Genomic DNA, 13,273 nt, shown 5'->3' with positions numbered 1-13,273 from the left:
GTAGTTGACCTCTAATGTATGTGGGGTCTGTAGGGGTAGGCCTATATTTTTTCTCAACACTAGGGTTGATAACACGTGCTCTAGCTGTATACTTAAAGATATCAGTGGCATGTTTTAATACACCCTTTAACATAGGGAGTGTTCTAACTGTTCTATCAGAAGAGGCAAATGTGTCAAAAAGGAAATCCTCCTCCATTGGGTCACTATGCATATCAACATTGAGGTATAGTGCGGCCCTGTCCACTAGTAGGTTAAATGCTACTGTAGCATCTGTGGGTGATGGTTTAACTGGGTAGGAGGAGGTGTCAGGGATGGGATGTGTATCATATGGGTCTTGTGGATTATACCATGTGTTATCATGTGTCTCTGGGTCCTGTGGATACTTATAATCCTGCTCAGGATCCTCTGCTACATAATCTACATTATACTCGGACTGTGTAGGAGAGTAAGGGGCATAAGGCGTAGTAGGCATAGAAGGAGAGACAGGTTCGAAAGGTCTAAGTGGAGAAGTGGCAGTCTCTTTCTTTTTCTTTAGAGGAATTGGTGAAGAAGGTTCATTGTCCACTGGTCTCTTCTTTTTGCGGTAAACTGTTACTTTGCCAGTCTCGGGGTCTATGTACAGTTTTGATTGTTCCTCTTAAATAGGATCAGGGTGAAAGTTCTTCCACGGTCCTTGGTTTTGGAGTCGAATCCTTGGGTTTTGTCTTTTTTGGATCGACGTTTGTTTTCGGATCGACAGGTTGTCGGTTTGATAGTCTTTGGTATTTTTTCAGCCTTCTTCGGGCCGAGGCTTGGTTTCGGATCGACCGGAATTGTGGGTCGGACCGTTTTTTTTCGGAGGTTGGACCTTTTTTGGCTGTTTGTCCTTTGCCGAATCGATTGGTTTCTTCGATTCGACTGGGTTCTTTGGAGCAGTTGTGCCCGGGTCGATTGGCTTTGGCGCAACCTTCTTTGGTTGGACTGCTTTCGGTTTGTCGACTTTCGGTTCGACCGGCTTCTTCGGTGAGACGTACGAGTCGACACCCCTTTTCGGGTCGACGACCTTTGGTTGTAAAGGCTTACGCGGTACGTCGAGCCTAGGCGGCCTTTGGGTCTGCGACTTTCGGTACGATGACCTTTGGTCCGACAGCCATCAGATCGACAACCTTTGGTTTTTTGAGAACTTGACTTGGGCCTGGAGTGTCAAAAGGCTTTTTCTTTGTATTCGTAGCAGAGCTTGAATGCGGGGCTATTGAATCAGTGTCTTGATCTTGGCTAAGGCCTGCTGGCAATGCCTCGACCGTAGCCTTTGTCCTCGGTAGAGTGGGTTTCAGGGGCAGTGTACTCACGGTTCGCCCCTGCAGGTCTGTTCATCTTCCGAATCGTCCTCGACGGCCACGATCTCTAGATCAGAGTCTTCTACGTCGACGAAAATATTTTCCGGGTCTGGTGCTGGTCTCTGCATCTCTTGCCTAACGGCCCGTCGATTCCGGATCGTCTTTTTGGACTGGAATAGGGCACAAGCGAGGCAATCTTCTTTATGGTCTGGTGAAAAGCACTTGTTGCATACTGGATATCTGTCAGTATGCGGGTACTTGAAATGGCACTGTGGGCAGATTTTAAATGGACTCCGTTTCATCGACAATAGGCCCACGTGGCATCGAAAGGCCCAACGGGCCATGTCGACGACTGAAGAGATGAAGGAAGTTTAGCTGAGGTAATAGGCACCGAGCGGAAACAATACAGTCTATTCCGAAGCACCTTCTCTGGGAGGGAGCCCTGGATCGTCCCAACCCTTTCTTAACATTACCTGTGGGTGGATCCCTATATTCGTCATGGCACAAGATTCAGATCAAATACCACTCCACTTTGACACTCGGGGCTTCGTTTTGGAAACAGACTGCACTGGGGAAGATTCCTGCTGCTCCTGATTGTCGGCCTGCTGGTCTTCTACATCGTCAGTGCTCCATACAGGAGCTTCACCAGGTCTGTAGACATCCAAGACACTCGAAGGAAGCTCCCATGGAGTGAAGGAGTCACTCCTCTGCACCTAACGTAAAGCAACTGACCTGTCTGCTGATCCTGGGCTCTCACGGACTCTGAAAGGCTCAGCAACACAGGTGGTGGTGGTGGTTCTGCAACTCCCTCGAGGCCTGCACGGTCTTCATACAGAGTTTGAGGCCAGTATCCCTCGTCGAAACCGCTGGAACAGAACCCCTGTGCAGCGCGTCAACCTGCCATTGACCAGGCTTTTTTACCCTCCTCCAGAGATCTTCGGGCTCCAAAAAGCTCCAGCCTCAAGCAACTCCTGCATCCAAGATCTTCACCCTCACCGCTTCCTCTGCACTGTGGGCCTTCCTCTTTGGTGAGCTGCTCGAGGTCCTCTTGGTACTCCTGCGCCTTCGGCCCATGGGTCCACTTGAGGGTCTTTGGCTTCAGTGGGCTCCCCTGCTTGCTCAGGCCTGCTGGTCGTGGTGTGTCACTTGGACCTTGCTGGTCCAGACACTGCACCTGTTTAGTCGACTACGTTGTTTGCCGCTGCCAAGGCTTGTTGGCACCAACCTCACCTGCATCTCTGACATCAGTGGGCATTCGTTTTCCATGCCTCCTGGTCACTCCTGAGTGGCATAGACTGTGCCCTCTGCTTGCAGGTACCTCTTATCTTGAATACACCTTTGGGTTCCACCAGACTCCTTAGTCTTTCCCTGCGGTATGTTTCCTGAAGTCCTCCATTGTGGTCTACGGCAGTTTACGACGTCACTGGACACTTATGGACCCAGCATCCCTGATATACGTATCCTGGTTCCTGGGGTATCCATGGGTGGGATGACTCTCCAACTTTCCATCTTCCATGGGGTTCCTTCAGGGTCTGCTGGGAAGGGTCCTTCTATAAAATTACAACCACGACTTACCCATTGACTAACATTGAGCACGCTGTCGTGTTTTCACTCTCCACACAACCTCTGTGGGGTGCTTAGATACTCACCATGGGAGTTTCCTTGGGTCCCCGGCTCTTCTACGTCTTCTGGGTCCATTCTTGACTTGTGGTTTGCATTCCACTATTTTAGTATATGCTTTGGTCTCCCCTGGAGACCACTGTGTATTTGTGCTAATTACATGCTCCAATTGAAAAGTATTTTGTGTATTGTGATTCTATCTCCGGGTAGGAGATAGTACAAGTGTGTTAGTGAGGGTTTGTAATACAATACATATTTGTATAACCACACTGATTATTTTTCACTTAACTTATCCCATAAGCGTAAGTACTGGTAAAAGAAGCTGATTTACACTCCTTCTGGACTAAGCCTGAAGGCTGCTCTCCACTACTACCACTTAATGAGGTTTCCATGGTTGTTTAAGACTACTAAAATCACCATAAGGGTGGCCTGGATTAGTGCCGGGGGCTACACTTACATAAGTGAGCACCATATAGTAAGCCAGCTTCTCACAGTTGCTAAACACAGTCAACCAATAAGAGCTGAGAACATGTTTTAGCACTTGCAGAGAAGGTAACACTGGCTGGATACGGTTGAGCGGGTGCAGCAGGTGAAAGTGATGTGAACTGAGTTACAGCCCAGGTGAAAACCCCAAACAAAACGAGTTTCGGAAAGCACTGCTTCAGAGACAAGAAACAGATTTGCTAGACCTAGACTGGACTCGGACTTCAAATATTTTCAAGCTATAAACCGGACTATTATCTGCTTTGGTTGTCAATTCAAATATCCTCAACATATGTATGCTCAAACCTTTTCACAATCATTTCTCTACTTGCTCTCCCTGTGCTCAACACCCTAAATCCTCTTTCTCCAAACTTTTTAATACCCATAAAGCATCTCTTTCTGCCTTTAATGTGTGCAAATCTTCTTGGGCCATGTCACATTTAATGGACAGGGGCCTTCAGTCCCTAACCTAACACAGCAAAGACAATGCAATATAGCAGTCGAACCCCTTCTTTTGATGTACAGACTAGATTTTTAAGAAATAATTCCAACTGTGTATGGATCAGTGTTTCTCAAACTGTGGGCCGCGATATCAGAGCAATAAATAAAGATGCCTTTAAATTCTGTGTTTAACTTCTCACATTTACCATTGATTCAAAGACATAGGTCAAATGTTAGGCTGTTTCAATCTTAACATTGGTACTAGTGTTTACTTTTCTATCCCCGACTGCAAAGTAAGAGTAGTTTTTAAAGCAAATGTGATAACGTAGGATGTTGATTTTTTTTTTTACAATACACAACAAAATGTAAAGAACTGTAAATTTAATATACTGCATCCAGCAGTTAGGAAAGCAAAAGTGAAGTACTTTTTGGTAATTCTGACGTGCACTGGAAACCAATTTTAATGACACTTCCTTGGTGATGCACAAATGATAAATGTTCTGCCTGTAAATGTCAATGCACTACCACATGATGATTTAGTTACATTAAAAAATCGCGTCTCATCCATTAAAGGTAGGTGTGTCGCGAATGTTTTTTGCTCTAATAAATGGGCAGCGATTCTAAAAAGGGTGGAAAACATTGGTATAGGTGCTATTTCCTATACATTACAGCAAATATTAATTACTATTGTATCTTCGCTCAGGCATTGTAAACTATCTATTGCATTCACTACACAATTTAGATATGACATCTAGTAAAGCACTCTACCAATGTTAGAGTCACTTTCACAATACACACAAAAAATGCAAAATAACTGAAGGGCTTCTCTTTTTAGATAAGGCTTCCTTCTACTTCACATTAGTCCTGGACAAATAAGTTTACGCATTAAGTTGAATAAATGATCATGCAGCCTCTTCAAAGGTTTTTCAAAAACAAGATTATGCAAATCAGTTAAGTGCACTTGACGTTTGAAGGCTACAGTATCAAAATCAACGAAAGTCTATGAACATTAAAATAAAAATTCTTCAGGAAAGAAAAAAATGGCAAATGTCTGAATATAATTATAATGATATCCTGTATTTTGGAAACAAACTTAATGATATTCTTTTTTTAGGTCAGGTAAGGTCTGGTGATAGCCAAAACCTTTCGCTTCAAAAAACAAAACATGTAAAATATACTTATTAAAAGAGACTTTAATCAGCCGACTTTAACCATTGGTTTGTTGGAGTCATTCACATTTTGCTTACGCTCACTGCAGGACACAGCATGGGGTCAGCCCACTTCAGCCACTGGATAACTTCACTTTCGTGGACTACATTTTGTTCTTTCACAAGGAATGCATTCACACAAAATGTGTCTTCAGTGCCAGTGTTTTTATTTTTGCTTTACTTCTTCGGTGTTGCCTTGGAGTTTAGATTTTGAGGAGATAGCAGGAAGCTTCCGCTCAGCTCTCCTGGTTTATCTCAAGGCACATTCCAGGTTTCAGTGGCTGTCTCCTGCTAATATTTCACAACCAACATGTGTCCATATGAAATTCTTCAAGAAATTAACATTTAGTTTTTCAGTATGCACACACTGTAGTGCATTTCTTACTATGGCCCTGTGTATATCATGCAGGCGTGTATTTTAATTGATAACTAGTTATATTTGTAAACCATTTTAGTCTGTGTATCCTGCTTGTATGACTTTCCAGATTGCTTTCAGTGCTCTTGTATATCATGCTTATATAGACATGTAACTATTCAATCACAAGCGCTGCCGTTTCTTTCAATTTTCCGTCCTATCTTAGCAACTGTCTATCAGTCAGCTGTCTGCCAACCTACCAGTCTGTTGGTCTGTCCATCCGCCCGACCCATAAGTCCCCTTCATCCACCCACCCCGTGCCATCCATTGCTCCATCTGCACGACCCATAAGTACGCTCCATGCATCCAGGACATCCATTACTCCATCCACCCGACCCATAAATCCACTCCCTTCATTTGACCCAGCCTTTGCTCGATCTGCCCGCGCCATCCATCCATCCATCCATCCATCCATCCATCCATCCATCCATCCATCCATCCAGTCGCTCCATTCCATCCCCATTGATCCGCCTGCTCCATCCATCCATCCATCCATCCATCCATCCATCCATCCATCCATCCGCTTGCTCCATCCATCCATCCGCTTGCTCCATCCATCCATCCGCTTGCTCCAGCCCATCCATCCGCTTGCTCCAGCCCATCCATCCGCTTGCTCCAGCCCATCCATCCGCTTGCTCCAGCCCATCCATCCGCTTGCTCCAGCCCATCCATCCGCTTGCTCCAGCCCATCCATCCGCTTGCTCCAGCCCATCCATCCGCTTGCTCCAGCCCATCCATCCGCTTGCTCCAGCCCATCCATCCGCTTGCTCCAGCCCATCCATCCATCCGCTTGCTCCAGCCCATCCATCCATCCATCCGCTTGCTCCAGCCCATCCATCCATCCATCCGCTTGCTCCAGCCCATCCATCCATCCATCCGCTTGCTCCAGCCCATCGATCCATCCGCTTGCTCCAGCCCATCGATCCATCCGCTTGCTCCAGCCCATCGATCCATCCGCTTGCTCCAGCCCATCGATCCATCCGCTTGCTCCAGCCCATCGATCCATCCGCTTGCTCCAGCCCATCGATCCATCCGCTTGCTCCAGCCCATCGATCCATCCGCTTGCTCCAGCCCATCGATCCATCCGCTTGCTCCAGCCCATCGATCCATCCGCTTGCTCCAGCCCATCGATCCATCCGCTTGCTCCAGCCCATCGATCCATCTACCGGCCTGTGGGAGCCCATCCCATCTACCGGCCTGTGGGCGCCCATCCCATCTACCGGCCTGTGGGCGCCCATCCCATCTACCGGCCTGTGGGCGCCCATCCCATCTACCGGCCTGTGGGCGCCCATCCCATCTACAGGCCTGTGGGCGTCCATCCCATCTACAGGCCTGTGGGCGTCCATCCCATCTACAGGCCTGTGGGCGTCCATCCCATCTACAGGCCTGTGGGCGTCCATCCCATCTACAGGCCTGTGGGCGTCCATCCCATCTACAGGTCTGTGGGCGTCCATCCCATCTACAGGTCTGTGGGCGTCCATCCCATCTACAGGTCTGTGGGCGTCCATCCCATCTACAGGTCTGTGGGCGTCCATCCCATCTACAGGTCTGTGGGCGTCCATCCCATCTACAGGTCTGTGGGCGTCCATCCCATCTACAGGTCTGTGGGCGTCCATCCCATCTACAGGTCTGTGGGCGTCCATCCCATCTACAGGTCTGTGGGCGTCCATCCCATCTACAGGTCTGTGGGCGTCCATCCCATCTACAGGTCTGTGGGCGTCCATCCCATCTACAGGTCTGTGGGCGTCCATCCCATCTACAGGTCTGTGGGCGTCCATCCCATCTACAGGTCTGTGGGCGTCCATCCCATCTACAGGTCTGTGGGCGTCCATCCCATCTACAGGTCTGTGGGCGTCCATCCCATCTACAGGTCTGTGGGCGTCCATCCCATCTACAGGTCTGTGGGCGTCCATCCCATCTACAGGTCTGTGGGCGTCCATCCCATCTACAGGTCTGTGGGCGTCCATCCCATCTACAGGTCTGTGGGCGTCCATCCCATCTACAGGTCTGTGGGCGTCCATCCCATCTACAGGTCTGTGGGCGTCCATCCCATCTACAGGTCTGTGGGCGTCCATCCCATCTACAGGTCTGTGGGCGTCCATCCCATCTACAGGTCTGTGGGCGTCCATCCCATCTACAGGTCTGTGGGCGTCCATCCCATCTACAGGTCTGTGGGCGTCCATCCCATCTACAGGTCTGTGGGCGTCCATCCCATCTACAGGTCTGTGGGCGTCCATCCCATCTACAGGTCTGTGGGCGTCCATCCCATCTACAGGTCTGTGGGCGTCCATCCCATCTACAGGTCTGTGGGCGTCCATCCCATCTACAGGTCTGTGGGCGTCCATCCCATCTACAGGTCTGTGGGCGTCCATCCCATCTACAGGTCTGTGGGCGTCCATCCCATCTACAGGTCTGTGGGCGTCCATCCCATCTACAGGTCTGTGGGCGTCCATCCCATCTACAGGTCTGTGGGCGTCCATCCCATCTACAGGTCTGTGGGCGTCCATCCCATCTACAGGTCTGTGGGCGTCCATCCCATCTACAGGTCTGTGGGCGTCCATCCCATCTACAGGTCTGTGGGCGTCCATCTACAGGTCTGTGGGCGTCCATCCCATCTACAGGTCTGTGGGCGTCCATCCCATCTACAGGTCTGTGGGCGTCCATCCCATCTACAGGTCTGTAGGCGTCCATCTACAGGTCTGTGGGCGTCCATCCCATCTACAGGTCTGTGGGCGTCCATCCCATCTACAGGTCTGTGGGCGTCCATCCCATCTACAGGTCTGTGGGCGTCCATCCCATCTACAGGTCTGTGGGCGTCCATCCCATCTACAGGTCTGTGGGCGTCCATCCCATCTACAGGTCTGTGGGCGTCCATCCCATCTACAGGTCTGTGGGCGTCCATCCCATCTACAGGTCTGTGGGCGTCCATCCCATCTACAGGTCTGTGGGCGTCCATCCCATCTACAGGTCTGTGGGCGTCCATCCCATCTACAGGTCTGTGGGCGTCCATCCCATCTACAGGTCTGTGGGCGTCCATCCCATCTACAGGTCTGTGGGCGTCCATCCCATCTACAGGTCTGTGGGCGTCCATCCCATCTACAGGTCTGTGGGCGTCCATCCCATCTACAGGTCTGTGGGCGTCCATCCCATCTACAGGTCTGTGGGCGTCCATCCCATCTACAGGTCTGTGGGCGTCCATCTACAGGTCTGTGGGCGTCCATCCCATCTACAGGTCTGTGGGCGTCCATCCCATCTACAGGTCTGTGGGCGTCCATCCCATCTACAGGTCTGTGGGCTTCCATCCCATCTACAGGTCTGTGGGCGTCCATCCCATCTACAGGTCTGTGGGCGTCCATCCCATCTACAGGTCTGTGGGCGTCCATCCCATCTACAGGTCTGTGGGCGTCCATCCAATCTACAGGTCTGTGGGCGTCCATCCCATCTACAGGTCTGTGGGCGTCCATCCCATCTACAGGTCTGTGGGCGTCCATCCCATCTACAGGTCTGTGGGCGTCCATCCCATCTACCAGCACGTGTTGTGCACATCCCATCTACTAGTCTGTGACCTCCCATCCACCGATCTTCTCTGTCGGTCTGTTGCTATATTTGTTTATCTACCTACCTGGCTGTGTGTGTATCTGTGGATTCGAACCTATGCATCTATCCAGGCAATTATCTATATCTATGCAGCAATGTCTAAGTATGAAACCTTGGCTATCTAGCCAGTTTACTTATTTATACAGACCTAACTGTCTTTGCAAGCCTTCTTATCTATTTGTAATAAAGATTTACAAAAACAGAACATAAAAAAGCCCTAGCAAAGGAGGCTGCCAGCCAACAGCCGAAAATTAGCTTTTTTTGGTCTGTGTTATCCAAGAACTTTTGATTTTACTAAAATTGTGTGAGTGACAGTTATATGGCTTTTCTACCAGAATTCATCAATTTTTATGTTGTGTCATTGACATTTTTAGTCCACCCACTCCAGCATGCATGATGGAGCAATAAGTCCCCATGTGCCATTGGCTAACTTCACTGCGAGTCATGGCATGCTGCCCTTTCACAAGGAGTACATCCAAACAAAAAGTAGTTCTCTTCGGTGCCAGGGACTACTGCAGTAATGGGTGTTTTTTGCCGACCAAAAATATTTTAAAACTCAACCAATACTTTTTTTGGATTAATGATGGCCCAGAAGCTCACCAAACGAAAACGTTTGCCAATTTGTGTTTTCTGTTGTGGTTTTTTCAAAAGGCTGGCACCCAGCAAAAGCCCTTTTAGCCTTGCCAATGCTGGTCTGCTGGTCTATTAACCTTCCAATCCACTTTTTACTGGGTTAAGCATTTGAGAGCTAATGATACTTAACTGTGTGATGTGTAACACTTTAAAACAGTTTGGGGTAATACATGCCTACTTGTTACCTGTTTGTTCTCTCTCCATCATCACAGTCCTTACTTTGTGAGGGCGAGTCCACCTCTGGAGATGGGCACTGGTTTGCACTCCTAAAAACATAAAGGAGAATATTAGAACTTCCCCTTAGTACCAGATTGAAACTATCATCCATCTACCATCAGAGACTATTGGCTCGTCTCCAAATGGAAGACTGCCCTCACTGAGCATGGACAATTCCTCTCGGATGAACATTTTTAAATGTGGTTCCAACGCTAATTTTCGGGAACATACCCTCTGGATTTTTGAAGGAGTGGATTCTCAGAAAGGAAACTGAAATTGAAAACTTTTTTATACATCTGAGGTTGGGGATGCCCATTTGAGACGAAACTCTTGCGCACCTACAATCTGTGCCATTTTACTCTAGTGCTGGGGCTTAACATATAGTCATTCAATAGCGTTTGCTTTCCTGCGGAGCTAGATTTTTTAGCTAGGCAACGTTTTGAAAAGGAAACCAGTTTCCAATTTGGTAGATGCCTTACGCTTGGGGCTGAGCTTTCAGGTTTGCACATCTGATTCCAGCAAGGAAATCACCTTCAATTATCTCCCAAGAAAATACCCTCTAAGACATTCTTTGCACTCCTAGGACTTCAGGCCCTGCGGGTCAACAACCAAGCAATAAATGCATGAATCTAGTAAAGTTTGACATTAGCAATAAACATGAATTATTTACTAATAGACAAGTGAATCAGTTTATCTGCATAGGTCTCCAGTTTCATTTATGCAGTTGATAAAGGTCTTCATGGAGACCGGTTTATTGGTTACAAAAATATTTCAGCATGTGAACTTCCTTTAAAGGAATAATGTGGTTATACCAATTAGTACAAAGTGAGAGATATATATTTAGCATATATGTCATATGAGCATAGGATATGTACATATATATATATATATATACACACACACACAAACATATACAACCACACAGCTTTTGAAAGTACATCAGACAGGAATCAAAACAATTGAAGTGTTACACCAAACTGCCACAAAGGGATTTTATTGCACACCAATTACCTGTTAGTTTTGTTGGGATTATATTCATACGAGTCTTTAATGGCGTTAGTCATTCTCTTGGAGTTGAGCCTCCAGAGTTTGAGGGAGTGATCCATACCACAGGACATTATTTTCTCTCCCAGAAGGTCATAGTCCTAAATTAAAAAGAAAATGTATATACTACATATATATATATATCCATTTCTGCATGTTGGTTCCAACCATTGGTAACTAACAAGACCCCTTGCAACTGAGCAGTTCAATGTAGTTTGTAGCAGCCAAACTGCTTTTAATGCTAGCAACCAAAGACTGGTTTAAATAATACAGTAAATAAACAAATGCAGAGGATGGGAGAGCAGCCCAAAGAGGACAGTCTTAAAATACCAATTACCCAAATTAAACCTTTTAATTATTGTAAGATTTAGTAGTCTCATGAACACACACACAACCCCTGCCAAAGATAAACTGAACTTTAAGACTGCCTTACACAGCAACAAAGTTCACATATCAATAATACCCAATGCGAGTGATTGGGACTGTTTCCACCCAAAAATAACTTATGAAAGGCTTTACTATAAGAGGCCTCAACATGTATCCCATAACGCAGGCTAACTAAAAATTGTAAACTCTGGTTTCTATCAAAAAGTCACATGCTTGAAACATTCCAAATCTTCAGTCTGGGGATTTTTATTAATGTTAAATCCGCAGGACCTGCACACGTGCATTAAACAGCAACTGAACCCTGAACTCTCATTTACACTTCATTTATTAGTCTTCCAGCTACCAATTGGTTTTGAATTCTACTCTACTTGTGGCCACAATCTCAGATTTTCCTATCACTAAAGTGAGAGAAATTAAGAATTAAATTGATACGGGTGAATGAGAGAAACTAGGCACGCTGGAACATTGTGACCATAGTGATATAGAGCTTTAATTTGCTCACTTGCTAGAACTTAGAAACACAACATTATGTTACCTTACTTTACATTGTAGGATGCAGCTGCCAGTTCCTTGGAAACACACAGAGAAACGAACTGATAGTGATACGTTGATTATAAATAGTAAGGTTATGATGCATACGAGTCAGATATCACATGAAGGTACGTGTTTCTTGATAAAATGTATACCTTGTGAGAATTTTTAATACTGCCATTATTTTACTATAGAGGGATTATAATATAACCTAGAGTTTGCTTTCTTTAGAACGAAGAATTTTATTTGCAGACAAAAAGTATAAATATAGGTGATTTTGGGAGCTTCGGAGCATGCTCTATCTTGGTTTTACACTGCATGGGATAAATATTGCTACTATGTGTGATCTTAGACATACCTCACAGCTTCCTGAGGTGGAAGTGGCAATTGAAAACAAGGGCAATGAATTTCTTCCGTTTTATATATAGTGATTTATTTAGGTTCAGTTACTCATGGTTACTTTACTTTGTCTAATAATAGACTGTTATATGTACACTATCTTAAACTTAGATTTCAAGGTTTTCAATGTGGGGAGCACCAATGTCAGGCTGTTCTTAAAAAGGCACCTAGGCATGGTTTTACAAATAACCATAGACAATCACTGTTAATATTTCAGCCCTGAAGAAGTCGTAGGGTGACTCACCCGAAGACTAAACACGTGTTGGCTGGTGCGAAATAAGCTATTCGATTAAAAAGACAAGATCACTGAGGTACTTTCATTTGGACTAAAGATGGCGTGTGCTCAAAGCTTTCGTACTGTATGATAAATTAAGAGACCTCAATTAAGGCAAATGAAAGAATGGCATTGGAATTTATAAATAGCAAATGCAGGAGAAGTGCAGCTAAGTATTTTCCCGAAAAGGAACTGATCATCCTTTGGCCAACTGAATATTTTGGACATCAGGTCAGGATGATATGCTGCAGAAAATGCTACTAGCCTTGCAGGAAATATACAGCTGCGAGAAGTTGTTCAGTATTCACTACTATGGTGGTTTCCATAGAAAAAAAAACATCTACTGCACTCTCTTCGTCTCTACACCGCCTTTCTTCAAGAAGCAGTGTAATTAATGGTGTAATATTGTGCCATGGTTTGGAACTAAATCTGCCTAGAAAGGCTAACTCACTTGACACATTTGCAGTTGAGACGTCAAATGTGCTCATCTTACTTATGGCCACCAGATACCTGCCTTCTTTATACTGTGGAATTGTGGCTGGTAGGATCATGGAGCAGTGCCAGGCTGCAGTTAATATGCCCAAGTGTAGGTTAAGGGCCAACAAAACGATAGCTATACCTCAATGACTAGTGCGGTGGTTGTTCTCAGGCATGAAGCTCATGCCTCCCAAAAGATAGGATAGAAGGAATCCCTAATTTTGCAAGGGGG

The 13,273-nt window shown here is 46.3% G+C and overlaps 1 protein-coding gene across 2 annotated transcripts in view; it reads right to left on the bottom strand.

Moving 5' to 3' along the window:
• The window catches only part of EED (embryonic ectoderm development), a 119,938-nt gene that overhangs the window by 60,710 nt on the left and 45,955 nt on the right, over nucleotides 1-13,273 (bottom strand). For both annotated transcript variants that reach the window (XM_086933972.1, XM_086933973.1), the window contains exons 8-9: nucleotides 10,941-11,074; nucleotides 9,899-9,979 (exon numbers count right to left, since the gene is read on the bottom strand). In XM_086933972.1, coding sequence (XP_086790098.1) covers nucleotides 9,899-9,979; nucleotides 10,941-11,074 — 215 coding nt within the window. The remainder of the gene's footprint in view (nucleotides 1-9,898; nucleotides 9,980-10,940; nucleotides 11,075-13,273) is intronic.

The sequence above is a fragment of the Lissotriton vulgaris genome, chromosome 8 (genome assembly GCF_964263255.1).
Source record: "Lissotriton vulgaris chromosome 8, aLisVul1.2, whole genome shotgun sequence".
In the NCBI taxonomy this organism is placed as follows: Eukaryota; Metazoa; Chordata; class Amphibia; order Caudata; family Salamandridae; genus Lissotriton; species Lissotriton vulgaris.
Note: the sequence above shows the minus strand (reverse complement) of the source record. Positions and strands in the feature narration are given on the sequence as shown.